We start from the raw sequence: 19,954 nt of genomic DNA on the forward strand, positions 1-19,954 counted from the left end.
ATCATTCCTTGGAAAAGTCACTGGCGGCGCTTTCTTAAAGCCTGCCCGAGCCACCACTCCCAACTAAAAGCCTTTGTCAGAGTTGTCGAAATTGTCCGGCAATCCATAAACGGATGGCGAGCTTCCAGAGAGTTCGTCAGCGAGCGTGCTAATTTGAAGTGGCGCAGGACCGGCACGCATGCGCCGGAGCAGGAGGCGGGATACCGACCGTTTTGGAGGAGCCGCCCGGAGAGAATGCCGCCCGGCGGCTTCTCGCCGAACCGGTCCGACCGGCCCGACGGGAAGGAGCTAAGACGGCGGCTCTTTTCTGGGTCTGCCTCATCCGGCTGGGCGACATGGCGGTGGACATGAGCAAAAACGGCAGCGAGCTGAAGGCGGCCTACGAGGACGTGGTGGACGGCCGCTCTGACATAGACTGGTGGGTGGCGCCGCCCCCCTCTCTGGTCCGCCGGCGCCCGCCTAACTTGTGCCCGTCTCAGGGTTCTGTTCACCTACGAGGGCAACGGCAACGCCATGCGTCTGGCGGCAAAAGGAGGTGAGGGCGGCGGGCGGGCGGGGTGAGCCTTTGGGTCCCATAACACGACCTTTGACCTACCCGCTCGGCGGCGCGTGCAGACGGCGGTCTGCGGGAGATGTCGGAGGAGCTGAACAGCGGCAAGGTGATGTACGCCTTCTGCCGAGTGCGAGAGCCCAACTCGGGCCTGCCCAAGTACGTCCTGATCAACTGGGTGGGTGAGACGCCGTGTCAAGTTAGGCTTGCCGTGGAAGCTTTGCCCACTGACCCCTTGCTGCCGCTGCGTACGGCAGACAGGCGAAGGCGTGAAGGAGTCGCGCAAAGGACTGTGTGCCAATCACTTGGGGACGGTGGCCAACTTCCTGAAGGTGGGAGACACTCCTGCTCTGCTCTGCTCTGCTCTGCTCTGCACTTTTGGAACTTGTGCACCCACCCAGGGCGCCCACGTGACCATCAACGCTCGCGACGAGGACGACGTGGACCCTGACGTCATTCTGTCCAAAGTGTCCAAAGCGTCGGGGGCCAACTACAACTTTGGCAAGGCCTCGCAGTGCGCCGGGGACTTCCCCCGTGGAGCCGTGGTGAGCGAGCGCCGGACCTTGGCCTCCCCAAGGCAAAAGGCGCCTGGCTGGCTGGCTGGCTGGCTGGCTGGCTGGCTGGCTGGCTGGCTGGCTGGCTGGCTGGCTGGCTGGCTGCCTGGCTGGCTGGCTGGCTGGCTGGCTGGCTGGCTGCCTTACTGCCTCTGTCTTGCTCTCAGGGTTCCGTTTATTGCAAGACAAACGCCGTGGACGAAATGGAGCAAATCAACAAAGATTCTTTTTGGAGCCAAGCGCAGGTAAGGGCCCAGCAAAACGGAGAGCCAGTGAGAAGGATCCCGACGCCGCCCGTCCGTCGACTGGCCTTTGGACCGCCGCGTGCGTGCTCTTGAACGGCGTTCCGACGCGAGTTCTTTCGATGCTTAAGCTCCGTGCTCACATTTGGCCGAAGAAGCCTTCTGCTTTTGTTTCCCCAGCCGAATGGATGGCTACCCTTGAAAAAAGGAAGCAAGGTAATGCACGCCTTTGTGCTCAGAGGGAGGAGGAGGTGCGGCGCCAGGAGGAGGTGAAGAAGGCCCAGCTCCAGAGGCAAGCGCTCGAGCAGGAGCGCCGCGACTCGGAGGACAAACTCGCCCGGGAAAGAGAGCTAAAAACGCAGCAGCGAAACATGGCCATCGACCACAACAGGTGACGCGGCTGTCGAGAGCCGCGGGCTCCCTCCGGCCAGCTCCGGTTGTCACGCGGCGCTCCCTTCAGACCGGAAGATGGCCGACGAGTCTTTTTGTGGTACGTGCGTGCTCTTTGGCAGACTACAGCAGAAGCGGCGAGAAGAAGAAGAGCGGGAGAAAGAACAACAGCAAAGGGTGAGCGCTTCCAATCCCCTCCCTCTAAAAAATGGACAACAGGCTGCATTGTGCGGAGCTCAGCAAAGGCCCCTTTGTTTGCGCGGCAGAAGTTCCAGACGCCAGACGCGGAGACGAAGCGGGCCAGCTCGACGTGGGCCGGCTCGGCGCGCGCCGCCAACGTGAGAGCCGACCGACACGCTTAGCCCGGAAGCGCCGCGCTCGGCTAACGCGGGCGCTCGTGTGTGTGTGTGTCAGGAGGCCGAGGCCTTGATCTCGCAGCGCTCCTTCAACCCTCGCGACGTCTTCAAGCAGCGGGAGACGGCCGTGGCGCCCGGCTACGGAGGCTCCGCCCCCAAAACAGGTAAGCACCCCAGCCCAACTTTCCTGACTTTGTTTCCTTGAGCTCTGGCTCCATTTTTCGCCGTAGGGAAGCTGCAAAGCCCCTTTTTGCGCCAGCACGCTTCGGACAGCCCTCGGCCTCCTTCCGGCCACCCAGCCTTTCAACCCGCGGAGCCCGCGTCCGTCTCGCCGCCCGAGTCTCCGTCCGCCCGGATTCCCTTCCAGTCCGGTCCCCAAAGCGACGCGTTCTGGCCTCGTCCCGACGCGAGCGACGACTTGCTCGGACGCCCGGGAGTGGTCGCCGCCGCCTCCTCGCCCGGCGGAGCGGCCGTGGCTGCAGGTGCGTCTCATTCTGCGGGCAGGGGAGGGCTCGGAAAGCGGGCGGTGCTACGGTTGGACTGGAAGTGGGCCTGACGGAAGAGCTGCCTGCCGCGCGTCTCTACGTCTTAAGCGCCTTGAAAGGCGCCTTACAAATAAAATGTATTCTTACTTGGCAGCGGAGGACGACGATTGGTCAGACGAATTTGACGACGACCTGTACGAGGCGGCGCCGGGCAGCCAGCGGCTCAGGTCGCTGGCAGATGCCATGTTTCCGGCCGACGCGCGAGAGGCCGGGTATGCGGTGCCCCTACCCGTGGGCGGGGCCGCGCTTCTTGAAGACGCAAGCACGGTCAGTCGCAAAGCAACGCTCATCTTTGACACCTCACTCGTGACATTTGATGACCTTTCAGGGCCAAGATGCCACCGACGCGGGTATAAACGTCTGCGCCAGAGCCGTGTACGACTACCAGGCCGGTACGTACGCGCGCGCGCACGCGCGCGCGCACGCACGCGCGCGCGCACAAGCTGCTCCCATCAAGCGCCATTTGCCCTCCGCAGTTGACGACACGGAGATCACCTTCGACCCCGACGACATCATCACGGGCATCGAGATGGTGGACGAAGGCTGGTGGCGAGGTTTCGGCCCCGACGGCCGTTTCGGCATGTTTCCCGCCAATTATGTGGAACTGGTGTGATCCGGCTCGGGTCGCGTCTGCGGCCGGCGAGCTGCTCGATAGCACGACGCAAGTCCAAAGGTTCCCTTCCCACGCCTTCTACTACCGCTTACTGCATAGGTGTTCAAGTCAAGGCCCGGGGGCCAGATAGGGCCTGCCGCATCATTTCTATGAGGCCCGCAAAGATCAATTTTGCATTGACTTTGTGTCATTACTCAAATGTTTTTTTTCAAAAAAAGAGAGACATTGCTCGCAAATTCTCTGAGCATTTGTTTTATGTATGGAGAAGACGTTAAGGGTCATGATGCCCCCCAAAGACAAAAATGACTTTGACAACCCTGGCTTACTGTGTCAAAAGCAGCTTTTGCGAGCTTAGCTTATACTTAACATGAGATTGTTTTTGGTTTCAATCAATTTGACAAATAAATTCGAATCAAACGAAACTTTTGCTTGGAGCATTCGGACGTGAAAGTGACGGAGCGAGCGAGCGAGCGAGCATGTGCACTCAGCATTGCCAAGAAAAGGATGGACTGCACCAGCTCCCATTTTGGAATTCAAACTGCAGCGTGCGACGTGGGCCGTGAAGGCGGGCGCCTTTTCCCTCAAACTGTGGCCCTGGATCGGCGCTGAGGAGGATCGCAGACCCGTTTGTTGTTCTCGATCCCGGATCTGCGCGACGGACGGATGCATGCATGCATGCGGGAGGCAGGCTGTGAGCAACGGGTCCCACTCCCCCCCCGATCGTCACACCTGATTTGTTTCCTTTTTCTTCCTCCGACTGCGCTGCGACGTCCCTTTGTCACGTGCGTGCACGCTCGGTGGAACGCAGACGTGCGCGTATTGTTTCCCGGGGACGCTGCGAGAAGTGTACACAATGTGGGAAAGTTATCTATTTGCTTCCTCGGCAGCAACTTGAAGCGCGTTAAATTTCCACACGGTCACCTCGCGACGCTCACGAACTGAACTTGATTTTGGACTTGTCGTGCGTGTCCCGTTTGATATCCTTACGCGTAATACTTGTGCCACAGCGAGCGCCGACGGCGTCCGTGAACGCCGCAGGCAGGAAGCTAGGAGCTAAGCGCTCGCAGCTAGGCGCTAGCTCGCTCTCTCGCTCGCCCGCACTTGCCACCGGCGAGGATTCCCTACGCGCATTTGGCGGCCGAGTGGAGCGCCGCATGTGGAGGAGGCGAAGTCGACTTGTTGGAGCGGCCGGCCGACGGTGACGCCTCCTTGCTGAAAGTGCGCTCCGTCCGCGGCTTAACTCGCTCTCTGGCTAGCTAGCTAGCTAGCATGCCGCAGCTGAGCGACGATGGCGACTTGGGCGCCAACGACGAGCTGATCCCGTTCAAGGATGAGGGCGAGGGCGAGCACGACGACAAGTCGACCGCGGCGGCCGCTGCCACCGCCGCTCAGCGTGACCTAGACGATGTCAAGTCGTCCCTCGTCAACGAGTCCGAGACCAACCACAGCGCGCCGGATTCCGAGGTGAGCGAGAGAGCCGCTGCCGCCGCTGCCGCCGCCGGCGGGCAACTTTTGCTTTGCGCCGCTTCTTTCTGCTATTCTCCGGGCAGGCAGCGGACAGGCGAGCCAGACGTCAGCCGGACGCGACCGGCCTGCCCGGACGCGGCCAGCCGTTTGGCGATGGTACGCTCCGTCGTGTTTGTTTGTTTGTTTGTTGTTGCTCATGCACCTGGACAGGGCCGTGAACGCAACCCCACACGTGTGTAAACATCGGGCGGATTCGAGGTGTATCGGGTAACCCACTCACTTTTTGGTTCTTGTATCACAAACAAGGTATTTTAGGTTGCATTACCTGACATTCTTTAAAAGAATAAGGAGTCATCGACAACTCTTTGGTCATCTGCGAGTTAATACCTTGCTTACGTATATGTGTGTTGTCATATCCAATGATGTTGATCTAAAGACGTCAGGAAGGGCTTCTCGCAACATAGGAATGTTGGCCGATGAAGAATGTGTTTGGCGCAATGCGCTTTGCGATCCAATTAGAATTGAAAACAAAGACCAATTCAAAGTGAGACGATTGGGAACCTATCACGAGCCCGCTTTTGATATGCGCGTCTTTCACGTGTTGTCAGCGCTGAGGCGGCGGGCCGGGGCCGGGGGTGTCCTCCAAGCGCCGGCCTTCGTGGGCTACCCCTTCTTCATGATTCCCGACCTTTGCGGCTCGTATCTGGCCGGCGGGGGCCTGGCGCGTGCGGTAAGTCCCTGGGTCGGGGCCCGCCCGCGTGGCGCTTCGGTGACTGACTGGCCAAGCTGTGTGTGCGCGTAGTATCTGCCGTGGCAGTGGCCCCTGATGGACGTGCCCGCGAGAGTGGCCGGGAGAGACTCGGCCGTGTCCGCTCACCCGGTAAGCCGTGCTCGCGCCTGCCGATGGCGTGACGCAGCTAGCTCACTCGCCACGTGTGTGTGTGTGTGTGTGTGTGTGTGTGTGTGTGTGTGTGTGTGTGTGTGTGTGTGTGTGTGTGTGTGTGCGCGTGTGCGTGTGCTCCATCCAGTCTAGCAGCACGCCCGCCTTCGTGGCTCACCTCCACCCGCTGTTGTCCCGCCGACCCCAGGCCTCCTCGCCGCCCTCCAGGGTGCCGGCCAACTTCTCGCCCGACGCGGGTGAGACGCCCTCGCCGGCTCGCCCCTGCCGGCCGGCCGGCCCGCTAACACGCGTGACATGTGCTCCGGCAGGCTCGTCCCGGACGCCGCAGGTCGGACGCTACCCGGTCTCACCCGCAGCCGTGGCTGAGATGGCGCACTCCTTTGATTGGCTGTGAGTACAAACTTTTTTTTCTTCTTTTTTCCCCCTCCATCAGCAGCCGTCAGACATTAGTCGGGCTTCTGACTGACCCCCCTAACCTGGAATGTTTCCACGGGCCGCGTCCTTACTTGACTCCGTGACGACTCCTGCCTCATTTGAAGCCGTCTTGTTTTTATGACCCGATCCGACCTGACCAAGGTGTACGTCCCGTCCCGCGTGGCGTGACGCGCTTTCTTTGGTTGCGTCTCGCCGTTTCTTTCTCGCTCCCCGACATCATCGTGCGCCTCTTGTGTGCAGCCCGTCCCACGGCCCGGCGAGCGCCGTCAAAAGGGAACCCCGAGAGGCCGGAGCACGCAGCCCGCCGAGGTAACGGCAAATGTTTTGGTCCCATCCAGCTATTTGCGGGGGATTGACTCAACCCAATCCACTTTTGGCACCCGCTCGATTTGATGCCTTTGCTGACTGCTCCGCCCCCAGGAAGTCGCCGGCGAGGGACGGCGGCGGTCAGGCCAAAGGTCACATCAAGAAACCTCTCAACGCCTTCATGTTGTTTATGAGGGACGAGCGGCCCAAAGTGGTGGCCCAGTGCCAAGTTAAGGAGAGCGCCACCATCAACCAGATACTGGGACAGCGGGTCAGCGCCCACCCGCCTGTGCGTGCGTGCGTGCGTGCGTGCGCGCGCGCGTGTGTGTCGCTATGTTGACGCCTCGGTGTGGAATGCGTCTCCAGTGGCATTCGCTGAGCAAGGAAGAGCAGGCCAAGTACTACGAGCTGGCCCGGAAAGAGCGCTTGCTCCACTCGCAACTTTACCCCGGCTGGTCGGCCAGAGACAACTACGTCCGTACATGCACTTATGACACGCACGCACGCGCATGCTTTACTGATCTCAATCATCCTGTGTGTGTGTGTGTGTGTGTGTGTGTGTGTGTGTGTGTGTGTGTGTGTGTGTGTGTGTGTGTGTGCGCGCGGGCGGGCGTGTGGCGTGAGCAGGGCAAGAAGAAGAAGAGGAAGAAATGCAAGAGCGAAGGCCATCAAGACAGTAAGGCAGCCATTTTTTCACGCACGACCGCATCCGACAAGGAGCGATGATGCCGCGGTGTTGTTGCCACTCAAGTGACTGGCTTGTTTTTTCAGCTGGCGCGGACGATTTGCCGCTGCGGCCCACGCACCCCGTGCCCCACGAGGCGCCTCGCGAGCTCACGTCGACCACTGGCACGAGCGCTCGCCTTTTGCGCCCGTACACGCTCTCCCATCTCACACACACACACTTGTCCCAGGCCAGCCCCGCCTCCTCGGTGGACTCCCCGGCCACGGCGGCGCTGGCGTCGCCCGCCGCTCCGGCGCCCACCTTCACCGAACACTCTGACGCACGGGGCGGCCGCATATCGCCGACGGAGCAGCCGCTCGCCCTCACGGCTCACGGGCCGCGCGTGGCGCGTGCCCCACCCGCCGCCACCTCGGACCCGCGGACCTCCTCTACCTCCAGCTCCGGGCTTTGAGCGACTGTCGACACGCCAAACAGTTTTGAAATGAAATTTCTTGCCGTTGGAAAAGGGCAAATTTGTGGTCAATATTTGACTTTGTCGTCACTCGTTTTCGTTCACGTTGACTTTCGAACTCCGGACTTTTTTAAACCCAAATAAATAGTCTCAATTTAACCAAGCACATTCTGCGTTGTATGCAAATGATGTCATTCGTGGGTGACGCGGCCGGTGAGTTTGGCCGAGCTGCGGCAGTCTAAAACAAGTACAATGCCATTTTATTGCTTATTCAAGAAACTGCCATTGACAACAGTTTGGGGTGAAGTGAAAATACTTGAGCAGCTTCGGTACGAGCAGCGAACAAGTCGCGAAGTGAAGAAACAAATGGGATGGATAATACGTCGTACACCAAAAAGCAGCGACGATCGTCATCATCGCGCTCAACGATGACGAGCTCGAGCGTCACAAGTCCCACGTTCTGTGGACAGTGAACGCAGCAGCTCCGGCCACCGCTGACGCCATCAACAGATGACGCCATCGACAGATGACGCCATCAACACGCGTCCGTCCCACTCCTAGCCGCGGCTCGAGAAAAACAATGTGGCCGAAGCAAGCCGAGGAATAAAAGTTGCTTTCGAATCGTCATTCATTTGAATTTAGTCGACGAGGAAACGGAAGAAAGGAAATTTGAGTGAAAAATGCCTTCCTGCAAAAAAATTCCGGACAGGTAAGACGACAGACTTGATGGTACCAACAAGCTCGCCGAAACTCAGCTCAAGCTTGAGATTTTGGTGGGACAGTCTATTAGGCTTCATGTCAAACAAATCAACCACGGCACCGATAGTTTTGGACTTGACGGCCCTGAAATGTTGCTAATGGTCCCGGCCCCCGCCATCAAAAAAGCCAAATGGCAGGAAACTCCCATCAAACTTAACCTAAACGTGTGTGGCCACTGGCCCTTCCTTTCCACTCATGCTCAAATCAAGACGAGAAATCGAGCAAAACGACATTGATGTGTGGGCATCGATGGGAATTTGGGTGACAAGTCATCAGTGGCCTAGTAGTAGAGTGTCCGCCCTGAGACTGGAAGGTTGTGGGTTCAAACCCCGGCCAGCCGGGTCATACCAAAGACTATAAAAATGGAACCCATTGCCTCCCTGCTTGGCACTCAGCATTTAAGGGTTGGAATTGGGGGGTTAGATCACCAAAAATGATTCCCGAGCGCGGCGCCGCTGCTGCTCACTGCTCCCCTCTCCCCAGGGCAGGGGATGGATCAAAATCACATGGGGATGGCTTAAATGCAGAGGACAGAGCCCTTTGAGACTGCTTGTGATTTAGGGCTATATAAAAAAACTTGACTTGACTTTTCTTAAAGTCCACTGAGCTTTTCTGAGGTCCCGTGTTTGGTTCCTTTAGCGTTCCTAAAACTAGCACTGGTGTGGTCAATTTCCTCCAAAATGAGAGCTGCGTGTGCTCCAAAGTTCCCGCAAATGTCCCCCAAAATGGCAATCGGGCATTTGGAGTGTGGATTCCAAGCGGCGACGCTCCCTCGCTCGCTCCCTCCCTCGCTCGCTCCCTCCCTCGCTCGCTCTCCCGCTCCCACTCACTGAAGGCTTACCGCTTGCATTGGCTTAGTTTGCAAGTACGTTTGAACCAGTTTGCTGGTCAGAAATGATGGCGCCGGTGCCGCCGAGCTTCTCTTTCTTGCCGAGCCGGGGGCGGACTTGGCCCAACTGCGCTTCTGATGTGCGTGCAGGTGGCTGGACTACAAGGCGGTGGGCAAGCGACTGGGCAGCACTCGATTTGTGGCCTTCAAGGTTCCTCTCAAGCAGGTGAGTCCTCCGCCGTCCCAAATTGCGGCAAATGTTAACAGAAGGCAATGCTAACTGTCGTCCCGCTCAGGCGCTGACCCAAAATATGGCGCCCGCTCAGGCCTTTGGACCGAAGGAGCTGCTGGACGCCATGCGGGAAGACCAGCAAGAACTGGGCCTCATCGTCGACTTGACCTACACCACGCGCTACTACTCGCCGCAGGTAGCGCCGTCCACGGGCCTCAAGCTTGAGATGCCACCTTTTGCTGCAAAGGCGACCGAGCGGCCTTGGTCCTAATCCCCACCAGCGGATTGTTGGCCGGCGACTTTTCTTGACGAGCACGCTCTGCCTCCCGCCGCAGGACCTCCCGAACTCGTTGAGCTTCATCAAGATCCCCACGGCGGGTCACGCGGTCCCCGCCAACAACGTGGTGGTGACCTTCAAGAGAACTGTGCGCCAATTCCTACGAGACAACGCCTGCAACGGTGGGCGCCGCGGCTGAGCCCGCTTTGCCCAGGCGGCTCAACTGAGCCGGCCCATCTGCTTTGTGTTGCAGACAAGCTGATCGGCGTCCACTGCACGCACGGACTCAACCGCACCGGCTACATGATCTGCAGGTGATCTGCCTTGGCTTTGCGTGTGTGCCAGATGATGTGCGGCTGTGTGCGCATGACGCTCAGGTGCGGCCAGGCGGCGCTCTAACCACCTTCTGTGCTTTTTGCCGTGCCAGGTATCTGATCGAGGTGGACAAGATGGCTCCCACCGAGGCCATCAGACGTGAGTGGCGCCCAAGCGGTCAGTCGGTCGGCACGCCCGCAGGTGACGTCAATGTGCGCTGTGTACTTTTCAGTGTTCAACTCAAGTCGCGGTCACAACATCGAGAGACAAAACTACCTCGAGGACCTTCAGAGCAGACCGAGGAGGTAGCCGGCTTACCGGGGTCTTTCTGTGCTTACGTGTAGCTTACGTATCGCTTCCTTTGCTGTTTTACCCCGACCGCTCTCACACATTTTTGACTGGGCAGCAAAACGGGCACGGCCAGTTGTCCGCCACGGTCGGTGCAAGATCAAGCCGGCCATAGGACGTCCGCCGCGCCTGGAAACGCACATTGGAGTGGTGCGGACCACAACCTCGGGTACGTGCGCTCTCTCTCTCTCACTCACACACCCACCCATCAGTAATCGGGTTCTCCTTGCGACGAGCGTGCTCGTAAGGAGAGCAATTGAATGACAAAATTGGACGGGTCGGGGTGGCACACTAGTGTGTGCGTGTGTGCACGACGCGACACTCACTCACCACCGTCATTGTCTTTGTATCACCCCCCCGCAGATTTGTTCCGGCAAGAGCCCAAAGGCAACAACCGGATCGGGGCCGCCGCCAATATGACGCCCCCCAGCCTTACGGGCCCCCAAGAAGCAGAGGCCCCAATGCCTTCCCGCCCGCACCTGCCGCCGGCAAATCCAACAGACGGGGGTTGCCCCGCGGCGCCGACGGGCGGGGTCGGCACGCAAGCGCTTCGGGTCGCCCACGGGCCGCCCAGCCCCGCTACAACTCCTCCCGCTGGACTGGGACTTTTGGACTGTGAAAAGCATCCGAAATTCGGGCCCAGTTGAGGATTGATGTTGGAATGTTTGTTATTGTGCAAGGTGGTAATGTCGAATATGTCTGAGCGCAATTTTTAACGGAAACATGTGAGTTATGGAGACTTTTGGAATGTGGACAATTGGACAGCTCCGGGATTTTTCCTTTCCCAGAACTGAAGGCGGCTTGATCCATACACTCATAAGAAAATCAAATAAAATGCCAACTTAAGACAACCCCCCCCCCCCACCTCAAGTGGGGCTCAAGAGATTTTTCAGATGAAGCTATAACCGAGTCCTGGCACGTCTAGCCCCGTCCATTCGCGTGGAGAGAGAATATTTGGTGGCTGAATCAGTCCCATCCTGTTGAAGGAGAATGGAATCATACACTAGGCCTAAAGTTGGGAATGTGATGATGGAAAATGGGGGATCTGGGTCATTTAGCTTCTGTTCCTGTGGGTGAGAAAAGGGGCCATAAGGCTGGCTATTCAGCTTGATTTGTGCAAACAGGCGAAATGAAAGGGGCCGCGCTTGCAAAAGGGAAGAACCATGACATGGGAGGGACGGCCAAATGGAAGTAGCCGCCCGCCCGCCCGCCCACGCTTGCAAAAGGGAAGAACGATGGAATGGCACGGCCAGATAAAAGTCAAGTTTATTCAGAGATATAAATCTCAAGCAAGTTTCCTTGCAAAAGGGAAGGAAGAACGATGAACTGGGACGTCGGCTTGTCAGCGGCAGTGTGGCGGCGGCCCCGCCACTGGGGGCGCTGTCGCACGCTCGCTCTAGCCATAAGCGCAGTGAGAGGTGCATGAAATGGGGAAAAATGGCGGATCATGTGCAGGTGAGTGGGGACTTGGCATGTTTGCGACCGCGGCGACGGCGCCGCGTGACGCACCGACGGAAACTCGAGGCCGCCGCGAGCGTCGGTGCCCTCGGCGGGGAGGTTGCGGGCGGACGGCGAAGGCCCGGCCGTCGGGAGTAGTGGAGGAAGCTGCTGCCGCCGCTTGCCCGCCGTCGTCGCCCGCCTTGCCCGGCTCCGCCGCTGCGTGGCCTGCTGTCGCAACGTTAGCCCGATGCAGGCCTCGCGCGCGCGGGCTCTCGGTGTGAGGGGTCCCCGGGCAGACGACAAGCGTGTCCTCGTGGAGGAGGAGCGCCCGTTGTTTTTATCCAGACAACAATGAAGGTTGACTGGAGCTCGGCTAACCGGTCGTGTACCTCTTCCTCGCCCGGCGGAAGGCAGGCTCGCTCGTAACCGAGCATGCCCCCGTCGCTCGGCGGACCCGCACAACCGACATTGGAAGGCTCAATTTAGCAATTTTTTTAATGTCCCCTGCCCCCCCCCCCCCCCCCTCTCTCTCTCTTCGCGGTTCGTCCCAGCGCTTTCGGAGTCGCGAGCTAGCCATGCTAAAGTTAGCATAAGCCGAGCCATCGCCTCTTCCCGCCCGCCCGCCCGCTTGCCAGCAAGCCGTTTGGTTGTGATTGCTGTGTTGTTGATGTTGTTGCTGCTGTTGGCATCGTCGTCTTAAACGAGACACCGGGCGGCGGGCGGCCGCAAGCTTGAAGCGAGCGAAAGGCTCCGTTTCCTCCCGCCGCCTTGTTTATGTTGGTTACTAAGCAGCGCCGTGTCGGCCGGCCACCTAGCCCGCTGGGTGGCTGCGCCGAGCTAACTGCCGCCCGCTACTGCTGCTTTTCTGTCGCGGGACGCTCGGTTGAAGTCCACGAGCGCTCGTCAGGTCAAACGAGTCCGTGGGCGTTCGAGGCCCGCTCGAGTGCCTCGGCTGCGCCCCACGTTGCTTTCGGTCAACTTGAGCTGACGTTCGATATGCACGTTGTGTGTGTGTTTTTTCCCCTCGCACTCGATCACATCAGGAAATGTTGGCAGTCAGACATCACACCTGTCTTGTTAACAGCCTTCCTTAGCATTAGCGTGTGTGCTAAGGGGAGGGAAGCGCAACGCTTGGCAAACAACAGGTTGTTTCGGTTTCCCTCCAAAGATGAGCGCGTGCTCGCGCGCGCTCTCGCTCGCTCCTCGCCAGCCACAGTGATGGACGGACGGGTAAAGGGCAGGGCAGGGCAGGGCAGGGCGTTTCAACCGGACTCGCTCTCGTTTTTTGTGTCACCCTACCAAAAGTGTCGACTCTGAGTACCGAGTTGAGGCCCAAAGGGAACGGATCCCGACTTGAAAGTTGAGTTCAAGAAGCCCCGAAAAAGTGGTCTCGGAGATGCCGCGCGTGTGTTTTGTACTGATAAGCGCCGCCCGTGTCTCGGCAGGGCCTCGCCCAGCTGGAGATCCTCTGCAAGCAGCTGTATGAGACGGCCGACACGGCCGTGCGTCACCAAGCCGAGAAAGCCTTGGTGGAGTTCACCAACGGGCCCGACTGCCTCAGCAAGTGTCAGCTGCTGCTCGAGAGAGGAAGCGTGAGTGGGCCGCAGGCAGACCTGGCGGCGGGCGGCCCGATTGGCCGTCGCGACTGACCCGGCCGGCGTGTTTGTGCGTCCGCAGTCGTCGTACTCGCAGCTGCTGGCGGCCACCTGCTTGTCCAAACTGGTGTCGAGGACCAGCAACCCCCTCCCCCTGGAGCAGCGCATCGACATCCGTGAGTTGCGGCGGCCCGGACGGGAAGAAAGGAAAGGGCAAAAATGTGTCCCGTCCGGCAGGGAACTACGTGCTGAACTACCTGGCCACGCGGCCCAAGCTGGCCGCCTTCGTGACGCAGGCGCTCATCCAGCTGTACGCCCGCATCACCAAGCTGGGCTGGTTCGACTCGCAGAAGGACGACTACGTGTTCCGCAACGTCATCGCCGACGTCACCCGCTTCCTGCGGGACAGCGTGGAGCACTGCATCATCGGCGTCACCATCCTGTCGCAGCTCACCAACGAGATCAACCAGGTGGGCCTGCCTGTTTCTGGCTGCCTGCGTGGCTGCCTGCCTGCCTGCGTGGCTGCCTGCCTGCGTGGCTGCCTGCGTGGCTGCCTGCCTGCGTGGCTGGCTGCGTGGCTGCCTGCGTGGCTGCCTGCGCCGGCCGCCTCACCACGCACTGCGCTCGCTCTCTGTCCTGTCGGCAGGCGGATGCAGCGCACCCGCTGACCAAGCACAGGAAGATCGCCTCGTCTTTCAGGGACTCGTCGCTCTTGGACATCTTCACGCTCTCCTGCAACCTCCTCAAACAGGTCAGAAGTGTGGCCTTTGACCGTGCCCATATCAACTCTGGTTGCTTTGAGTGGGGCAAAAAAGCCCTTCCGCTGGCTGGTTGGCTGGCCGGCTGGCTCGGGACCAGGTCCGGGGCCCTGACAGTTGCGCTGTGCGCGGCAGGCCTCGGGCAAGAACCTGAACCTGAACGACGAGTCTCAGCACGGGCTGCTGATGCAGCTGCTCAAGCTGAGCTACAACTGCCTCAACTACGACTTCATCGGGACGTCCACCGACGAGTCGTCCGACGACCTGTGCACGGTGCAGATCCCCACGTCGTGGCGCTCTGGTAGGCCGGCCCCTCCCTCCCTCCCTCCCTCCCTCCCTCCCTCCCTCCCTCCCTCCCTCCCTCCCTCCCTCCCTCCCTCCCTCCCTCCCTCCCTCCCTCCCTCCCTCCCTCCCTCCCTCCCTTCCAAAAGCGCCCACCGCGTTCAGCCTCCCAAATGCGCAGCAGCCGTGGTTTCGGCCCGCTTTCACCCGTGGCTAAATTTCCACAATTGTGTCTCTTTGTTTTTTGGGCCCCGTTGGAGCAGCCTTCCTGGATTCGTCCACCTTGCAGCTCTTCTTCAACCTCTATCATTCCATCCCGCCTTCTCTCTCCCCGCTGGTGAGTGGCACGAATGGCGGCGGGCTGCTCTGCCCTGCCTTTCCCGGGCCGGCGGCGCCAACCCCGTCCGTGTGCGCGCAGGTGCTGTCGTGTCTGGTTCAGATCGCTTCGGTCAGGAGGTCCCTCTTCAACAATGCCGAGAGAGCCAAGTTCCTGTCGCACCTGGTGGACGGAGTCAAGAGGATACTGGCCAATCCGCAGGTGGGTCTGCCCGCCCGCCCGCCCGCCGACCGCCGCGGATGGGCGCGTGACCGTGCCCCGCCCCTTCCCAGTGTCTGCCGGACCCCAACAACTACCACGAGTTCTGCCGGCTGCTGGCGCGGCTCAAGAGCAACTACCAGCTGGGCGAGCTGGTCAAGGTGGAGAACTACCCCGAAGTCATCCGCCTCATCGCCAACTTTACCGTCACCAGCCTGCAGGTGAGCCGCCCTGTACGGAGAAAGAAACGTCAGCCTTTTGCAGTTTGTGTGACCCAGCCACGGTGCGTGTCCTTTCAGCACTGGGAGTTTGCCCCCAACAGCGTTCACTACCTGCTGAGCTTGTGGCAGCGCCTGGCCGCCTCGGTGCCCTACGTCAAGGCCACCGAGCCGCACCTGCTGGAGACGTACACCCCCGAGGTCACCAAGGCCTACATCACGTCGCGGCTGGAGTCGGTCCACGTCATCCTCAGGTCGGCTGGGCTGGGGACGGCTGGGCTGGGTTGGGCTGGGCACGGCTGGGCTGGGCACGGCTGGGCTGGGCTGGGCTGGGCTGGGCACGGCTGGGCTGGGCTGGGCTGGGCTGGGCTGGGCTCTCTTTTGGCTTTCAGAAGCGTGCGTGCCGGGTTGAGCCGGCGCTCGTCTAAGCCGCCGCGGCCGTGTGCGCAGGGACGGCCTGGAGGACCCGCTGGACGACACCGGCCTGGTTCAGCAGCAGCTGGACCAGCTCTCCACCATCGGCAGGTGCGAGTATGAGAAGACGTGCGCTCTGCTGGTGCAGCTTTTCGATCAGGCGGCGCAGAGCTACCAGGAGCTGCTCCAGTCCACCAACTCGGGCGCCGCCGACGTCACCGTGCAGGAGGGTGCGTGTGTGTGTGTGTGTGTGTGTGTGGAGGGGCCTTAGGGTGGGGTCGAGTGGGCTGACGCGCTCCTCCCCTCTTCTCCTGCCGTCTCAGGTCGCCTGACCTGGCTGGTGTACATCATCGGGGCGGTGATCGGCGGCCGCGTGTCCTTCGCCAGCACCGACGAGCAGGACGCCATGGACGGCGAGCTGGTCTGCCGGTACGCGGCCTCTTGTCAATGTTCTCCGGCCTCACCCGGCTTCACCCGGCCGGCGCTTTGTGCAGGGTGCTGCAGCTGATGAACCTGACCGACTCGCGGCTGGCTCAGGCCGGCAACGAGAGGCTGGAGCTGGCCGTGCTCAGCTTCTTCGAGCAGTTCCGCAAGATCTACATCGGCGACCAGGTGCAGAAATCGTCCAAGGTGAGAAAAGTCGAAAGCCCGCGCGCGGCCCAAGCGCGAGCTCCAGATGACACCTCGCCTTTGTTTGCAGCTGTATCGCCGGCTGTCGGAGGTGCTGGGCCTCAACGACGAGACCATGGTGCTGAGCGTCTTCATCGGCAAAATGTGAGCGCCCGTGACGATGCTGATGTCGGCTGCGCACGCGCCTGCTCACGCCGCCTTTTGGCCCCTTCCAGCATCACCAACTTGAAGTACTGGGGCCAGTGCGAACCCATCACCTCCAAGACCCTGCAGCTTCTCAACGACCTCTCCTTGGGATATCCTTTGCAAAGCGAGCGGCAAAGTAGAGCGCTCGTTTGGCCAGTTAGGCCAGCCAGCGCTGGACTTTTTTTTTTGTCTGTCCTTGACGGCCACGTGCACGTACAGCAGCGTCCGCAAGCTGGTCAAGCTGAGCGCCGTGCAGTTTATGCTCAACAATCACACGGTGAGTATTGGCGCGCCCCACAAAACCAAAAACCCAAAAATGTCGATGTGTAAAAAGCAACACGGCCGCCACTGCCACCCTGGTGTCTGTTTACCTGCCCGCCTGCCTGCCTCCCTCGTGCGCTGTCAGCAGAGCGAGCACTTCTCCTTCCTGGGCGTCAACAACCAATCCAACCTGAGCGACATGAGGTGCCGCACCACCTTCTACACTGCACTGGGGCGCCTCCTCATGGTGGATCTGGGTAAGCGCGCTTCGGTGCCAGAGATTATTTTCCACAGGGTTTTTTTTGTCAGGAGGCCTCGAAAGGCTAAGCATCAAACACAGCCTCACGCTAGCGGCAATGGAAAATGTTGGATGCAGGTGAGGACGAAGAGCAGTTTGAGCAGTTCATGCTGCCGCTGACGGTGGCCTTTGAGGCCGTGGCCCAGATGCTGAGCACCAACACCTTCAACGAGCAGGAGGCCAAGGTGCCGCGCCGCTCACGTACGCCGTCCGGCTGGGCTTAAGTGTCAGCGCTCCTAACCCTGTGACACTTTGTCTGGCAGAGGACGCTGGTGGGCCTGGTCCGAGACTTGCGAGGGATCGCGTTCGCCTTCAACGCCAAGACCAGCTTCATGATGCTTTTTGACTGGATGTATCCTTTGCCGGCTGGGCTGGGCTGGGCTCAGCTTAGCTTCGTTTAGCCCGGCCAGTCGGCCAAAGCCGTGCCGGATGCGTCCTTGACCAGCGAGGGCAGATACCCGGCCTACATGCCCATCCTGCAGCGGGCCGTGGAGCTGTGGTACCACGACCCGGCGTGCACCACGCCCGTACTCAAGCTCATGGCCGAGCTGGTTCACAACAGGTGAGTGAGTGAGTGAGTGAGTGAGTGAGTGTCTGTCTCCTTTGGGTGTGTGAGCGCACAGCGTAGCCAATATTAGATTTTGACTGGCAGGTCGCAGAGGCTGCAGTTTGACGTGTCGTCGCCCAACGGCATCCTGCTCTTCCGGGAGACCAGCAAGATGATCACGACCTACGGTGAGGCCGCATGAGCAAAGTTTGGAGGCAGGGCAGGGCAGGAGCAGGGCAGGAGCAGGGCAGGGCAGGGCAGGGCAGGGCAGGGCGCTTGGCGTGCACAGCGTTTGAGGCTTTGTGTGGGCTTTGTCGCTCAGGCAACCGCATCCTGACGCTGGGCGACGTGCCAAAAGATCGGGCCTACGCCGTCAAGCTGAAGGGCGTCAGCGTGTGCTTCGCTATGCTCAAGGCGGTGCTGAGCGGCAACTACGTCAACTTTGGCGTCTTCCGCCTGTACGGCGACGACGCCTTGGACAACGCCCTGCAGACCTTCATCAAGCTGCTGCTGTCCATCCCGCACAGCGACCTGCTGGTGCGTTTGTGCACGCGCCCTTCCTCGCTCGTTGTGACCTTTGTGCGAGCGAGCGACACTCTCCCTCCCTCCCTCCCTCGCCGTGACCCCGCCCCGTCTCTTTGTACACACAGGACTACCCTAAGCTCAGCCAGTCCTTCTACTCCCTGCTGGAGGTCCTCACCCAAGACCACATGAACTTTCTGGCCAGCCTGGAGCCTCACATGGTCATGTACATCCTGTCGTCCATTTCCGAAGGCCTCACCGCACTCGGTACGTGGCTCAACGTCGGAAGGGATCAAAGATAAATCACTTTCAAGCTCAAGGAGCCTGACGTCTGGCCGCGTGTGCGTGCTCGTGTGCGTGCTCGTGTGCGTGCTCGTGTGCGTGCGTGCGTGCGTGGGCGCTCCCGCAGACACCATGGTGTGCACGGGCTGCTGTTCCAGCTTGGACCACATGGTCACGTATCTGTTCAAGCAGCTGTCGCGCTCCACCAAGAAGCGAGCCACGCCCATGGCCACCGACGAGCGCTTCCTTCACATCATGCAGCAGCACCCCGAGATGATCCAGCAGGTAATGTTGCCGCCGCAAAGGAAAACGCGGAGCGGCCAACGACGTGTCTTTGTGACGCCCGACGCAGATGCTGTCTACCGTGCTGAACATCATCATCTTCGAGGACTGCCGCAACCAGTGGTCCATGTCCCGACCGCTGCTGGGACTCATACTCCTCAACGAGAAGGTACTGCCGCCGGCCGGCCGGTCGGCAGATGGCCCGTTGACAAGAGCTCCTTGCGCTCGGCAGTACTTTGCGGACGTGCGCAACAGCATCGTGAACAGCCAACCCCCGGAGAAGCAGCAGGCCATGCATCTCTGCTTCGAGAATCTCATGGAGGGAATCGAACGCAACCTGCTCACCAAGAACAGAGACAGGTGAGCCAAGCCGCCCGTCATTTTCTCGGAACAAAATTCCCTCCGGCGACGAGCCCTGACGCAAAAGTTGAACAAAGCGTCGCTTGCTGGCTGGCGCTAGCTAACGTGTCGCTAATGACGTGGCGGCGGCGCAGGTTCACGCAGAACTTGTCGGTGTTCCGGCGGGAGGTGAACGACAGCATGAAGAATTCCACGTGCGGCGTCAACAGCAACGACATGATGAGCTGACATTCCACGCCCACGCGTCTCCACCCGGCGCCGGGCAGAGCGCCGGCCCGCCACCCGCGGCCCATCGGCACCCGGCCTGGCCCCGGCTGGCTTGGCCCCGTCCCCTTGTTGATAGGAGCAAATATAAATATATACAGATCTATTTTAACGCCGGGGAGAGGGGCGGGCACGGCGGCGGCCAAATAGTCCAACATGCTAGCCCGCCTTGTACAGAAGACCACAAAGTCCAGTGTACATTTTGTTTGCTAACATTTTCAGTCATGTTTATATGATAGCGATGGGACGAAAGGAAAACCAGACCGACGTGGTGTAAATAGTCTTCAAAGGCGCGTCCACTTTGCACTCCGACAAACACACACACACACACACACACAAGAGTGCAGAGCAGAGGTCAGGCGAGGCGGCCGGGCTGGGCTGGGCCGGGCCGGGCCGGGCGCGGCCGGGCATCCTCCTGGGCCGGGTCCTTTCCCAAAGACGGATGGGCCTCGTCTCTACCCGAGCGTGCTCCTTCCAACTTTTTGTTTACTTTGTGGATTCCTGGGACCAGGTCGTAGTCCTTTTTGGTGTGGTGTGCGCGTGCCACGGTGCTGTGTGGAAGGAACACTGGCGCCGCCCGGAAGCAGGAAGGCAAGGCAAGGCAAGGCAAGGCGCTCGGGTACGCGTCCACTTCCTGCTTTGTGACTGATGTGAATGTGGCGTTGCCGCTGTGTTTGACTGCAAATAAACCTCACCCTTTTTACAAGACGCGCCTCCACTTCTGACGTGCGCCTCGGACGGACCCGCTCCGTTCTTTGGCCACAACTCGGACGGACCCGCTCCGTTCTTTGGCCACAGCTCGGACGGACCCGCTCCGTTCTTTGG

General features: G+C 60.2%; 4 protein-coding genes across 9 annotated transcripts; all 4 read left to right on the forward strand.

Annotated features, from left to right (window-relative positions):
- The first annotated feature begins 19 nt into the window (after window positions 1-19).
- Window positions 20-3,672, forward strand: LOC147048586 (drebrin-like protein B). 4 transcript variants are annotated; one of them, XM_085925597.1, is made up of 14 exons: window positions 37-418; window positions 480-535; window positions 616-728; window positions 808-882; window positions 952-1,095; window positions 1,272-1,349; window positions 1,586-1,737; window positions 1,859-1,913; window positions 2,003-2,074; window positions 2,151-2,256; window positions 2,323-2,574; window positions 2,732-2,904; window positions 2,966-3,029; window positions 3,114-3,672. In XM_085925597.1, exons 1-14 carry the CDS (start codon window positions 336-338, stop codon window positions 3,248-3,250), a joined length of 1,560 nt encoding a protein of 519 aa, XP_085781723.1. In that variant the 5' UTR covers window positions 37-335; the 3' UTR covers window positions 3,251-3,672. The 4 variants fall into 4 exon arrangements, with proteins under 4 accessions (XP_085781722.1, XP_085781721.1, XP_085781723.1 ...); XM_085925596.1 differs by having other exon boundaries at window positions 20-535; window positions 616-709; window positions 2,006-2,074; XM_085925595.1 differs by having other exon boundaries at window positions 23-535; window positions 616-709.
- A 62-nt stretch (window positions 3,673-3,734) lies between these two features.
- LOC147048587 (transcription factor 7-like 1-A) lies at window positions 3,735-7,655 on the forward strand. Of its 2 annotated transcripts, XM_085925599.1 has the most exons (11): window positions 3,739-4,714; window positions 4,801-4,873; window positions 5,326-5,447; window positions 5,520-5,597; window positions 5,746-5,854; window positions 5,927-6,008; window positions 6,294-6,362; window positions 6,474-6,630; window positions 6,726-6,833; window positions 6,987-7,035; window positions 7,131-7,655. In XM_085925599.1, the coding sequence occupies exons 1-11, from the start codon at window positions 4,520-4,522 to the stop codon at window positions 7,493-7,495; spliced, it is 1,407 nt and encodes a 468-aa protein (XP_085781725.1). In that variant the 5' UTR covers window positions 3,739-4,519; the 3' UTR covers window positions 7,496-7,655. The 2 variants fall into 2 exon arrangements, with proteins under 2 accessions (XP_085781726.1, XP_085781725.1); XM_085925600.1 differs by lacking the exon at window positions 6,726-6,833 and having other exon boundaries at window positions 3,735-4,714.
- Window positions 7,656-7,988: 333 nt separating this feature from the next.
- dusp11 (dual specificity phosphatase 11 (RNA/RNP complex 1-interacting)) lies at window positions 7,989-11,106 on the forward strand. Its single transcript, XM_085925928.1, has 9 exons — window positions 7,989-8,204; window positions 9,234-9,309; window positions 9,380-9,511; window positions 9,651-9,774; window positions 9,846-9,906; window positions 10,020-10,066; window positions 10,140-10,212; window positions 10,314-10,424; window positions 10,619-11,106. The coding sequence occupies exons 1-9, from the start codon at window positions 8,176-8,178 to the stop codon at window positions 10,872-10,874; spliced, it is 909 nt and encodes a 302-aa protein (XP_085782054.1). The 5' UTR covers window positions 7,989-8,175; the 3' UTR covers window positions 10,875-11,106.
- A 436-nt stretch (window positions 11,107-11,542) lies between these two features.
- xpo7 (exportin 7) lies at window positions 11,543-19,835 on the forward strand. 2 transcript variants are annotated; one of them, XM_085925921.1, is made up of 27 exons: window positions 11,543-11,710; window positions 13,141-13,287; window positions 13,373-13,466; window positions 13,528-13,760; window positions 13,937-14,041; window positions 14,184-14,349; window positions 14,594-14,667; window positions 14,749-14,868; window positions 14,940-15,086; window positions 15,165-15,337; window positions 15,534-15,727; window positions 15,821-15,926; window positions 15,992-16,127; window positions 16,198-16,271; window positions 16,343-16,423; window positions 16,527-16,590; window positions 16,723-16,831; window positions 16,951-17,057; window positions 17,136-17,224; window positions 17,327-17,434; window positions 17,525-17,607; window positions 17,742-17,956; window positions 18,070-18,208; window positions 18,351-18,508; window positions 18,576-18,674; window positions 18,738-18,865; window positions 19,000-19,835. In XM_085925921.1, the coding sequence occupies exons 1-27, from the start codon at window positions 11,678-11,680 to the stop codon at window positions 19,091-19,093; spliced, it is 3,276 nt and encodes a 1,091-aa protein (XP_085782047.1). In that variant the 5' UTR covers window positions 11,543-11,677; the 3' UTR covers window positions 19,094-19,835. The 2 variants fall into 2 exon arrangements, with proteins under 2 accessions (XP_085782047.1, XP_085782048.1); XM_085925922.1 differs by having other exon boundaries at window positions 11,563-11,710; window positions 16,720-16,831.
- The last annotated feature ends 119 nt before the right edge of the window (window positions 19,836-19,954 follow it).

Source organism: Syngnathus leptorhynchus, chromosome 12, assembly GCF_054491065.1.
Source record: "Syngnathus leptorhynchus isolate UIUO chromosome 12, UIUO_Slep, whole genome shotgun sequence".
In the NCBI taxonomy this organism is placed as follows: Eukaryota; Metazoa; Chordata; class Actinopteri; order Syngnathiformes; family Syngnathidae; genus Syngnathus; species Syngnathus leptorhynchus.

Excerpts from the sequence above, each read along its gene's own strand:
- dusp11 (XM_085925928.1), top strand. The coding sequence starts at position 8,176 with ATGCCTTCCTGCAAAAAAATTCCGGACAG. Across the intron at positions 9,512-9,650 it reads CGCGCTACTACTCGCCGCAG|GACCTCCCGAACTCGTTGAG; the intron begins GTAGCGCCGTCC and ends CTCCCGCCGCAG. Across the intron at positions 10,213-10,313 it reads CTTCAGAGCAGACCGAGGAG|CAAAACGGGCACGGCCAGTT; the intron begins GTAGCCGGCTTA and ends TTGACTGGGCAG.
- LOC147048586 (XM_085925595.1), top strand. The coding sequence starts at position 336 with ATGGCGGTGGACATGAGCAAAAACGGCAGCGAGCTGAAGGCGGCCTAC. Across the intron at positions 536-615 it reads GCGTCTGGCGGCAAAAGGAG|ACGGCGGTCTGCGGGAGATG; the intron begins GTGAGGGCGGCG and ends CGGCGCGTGCAG. Across the intron at positions 2,905-2,965 it reads TTCTTGAAGACGCAAGCACG|GGCCAAGATGCCACCGACGC; the intron begins GTCAGTCGCAAA and ends ATGACCTTTCAG.
- LOC147048587 (XM_085925599.1), top strand. The coding sequence starts at position 4,520 with ATGCCGCAGCTGAGCGACGATGGCGACTTGGGCGCCAACGACGAGCTG. Across the intron at positions 4,715-4,800 it reads ACAGCGCGCCGGATTCCGAG|GCAGCGGACAGGCGAGCCAG; the intron begins GTGAGCGAGAGA and ends TTCTCCGGGCAG. Across the intron at positions 7,036-7,130 it reads GAGCGAAGGCCATCAAGACA|CTGGCGCGGACGATTTGCCG; the intron begins GTAAGGCAGCCA and ends TTGTTTTTTCAG.
- xpo7 (XM_085925922.1), top strand. The coding sequence starts at position 11,678 with ATGAAATGGGGAAAAATGGCGGATCATGTGCAG. Across the intron at positions 13,288-13,372 it reads TGCTGCTCGAGAGAGGAAGC|TCGTCGTACTCGCAGCTGCT; the intron begins GTGAGTGGGCCG and ends GTGCGTCCGCAG. Across the intron at positions 15,927-15,991 it reads GACGGCGAGCTGGTCTGCCG|GGTGCTGCAGCTGATGAACC; the intron begins GTACGCGGCCTC and ends CGCTTTGTGCAG.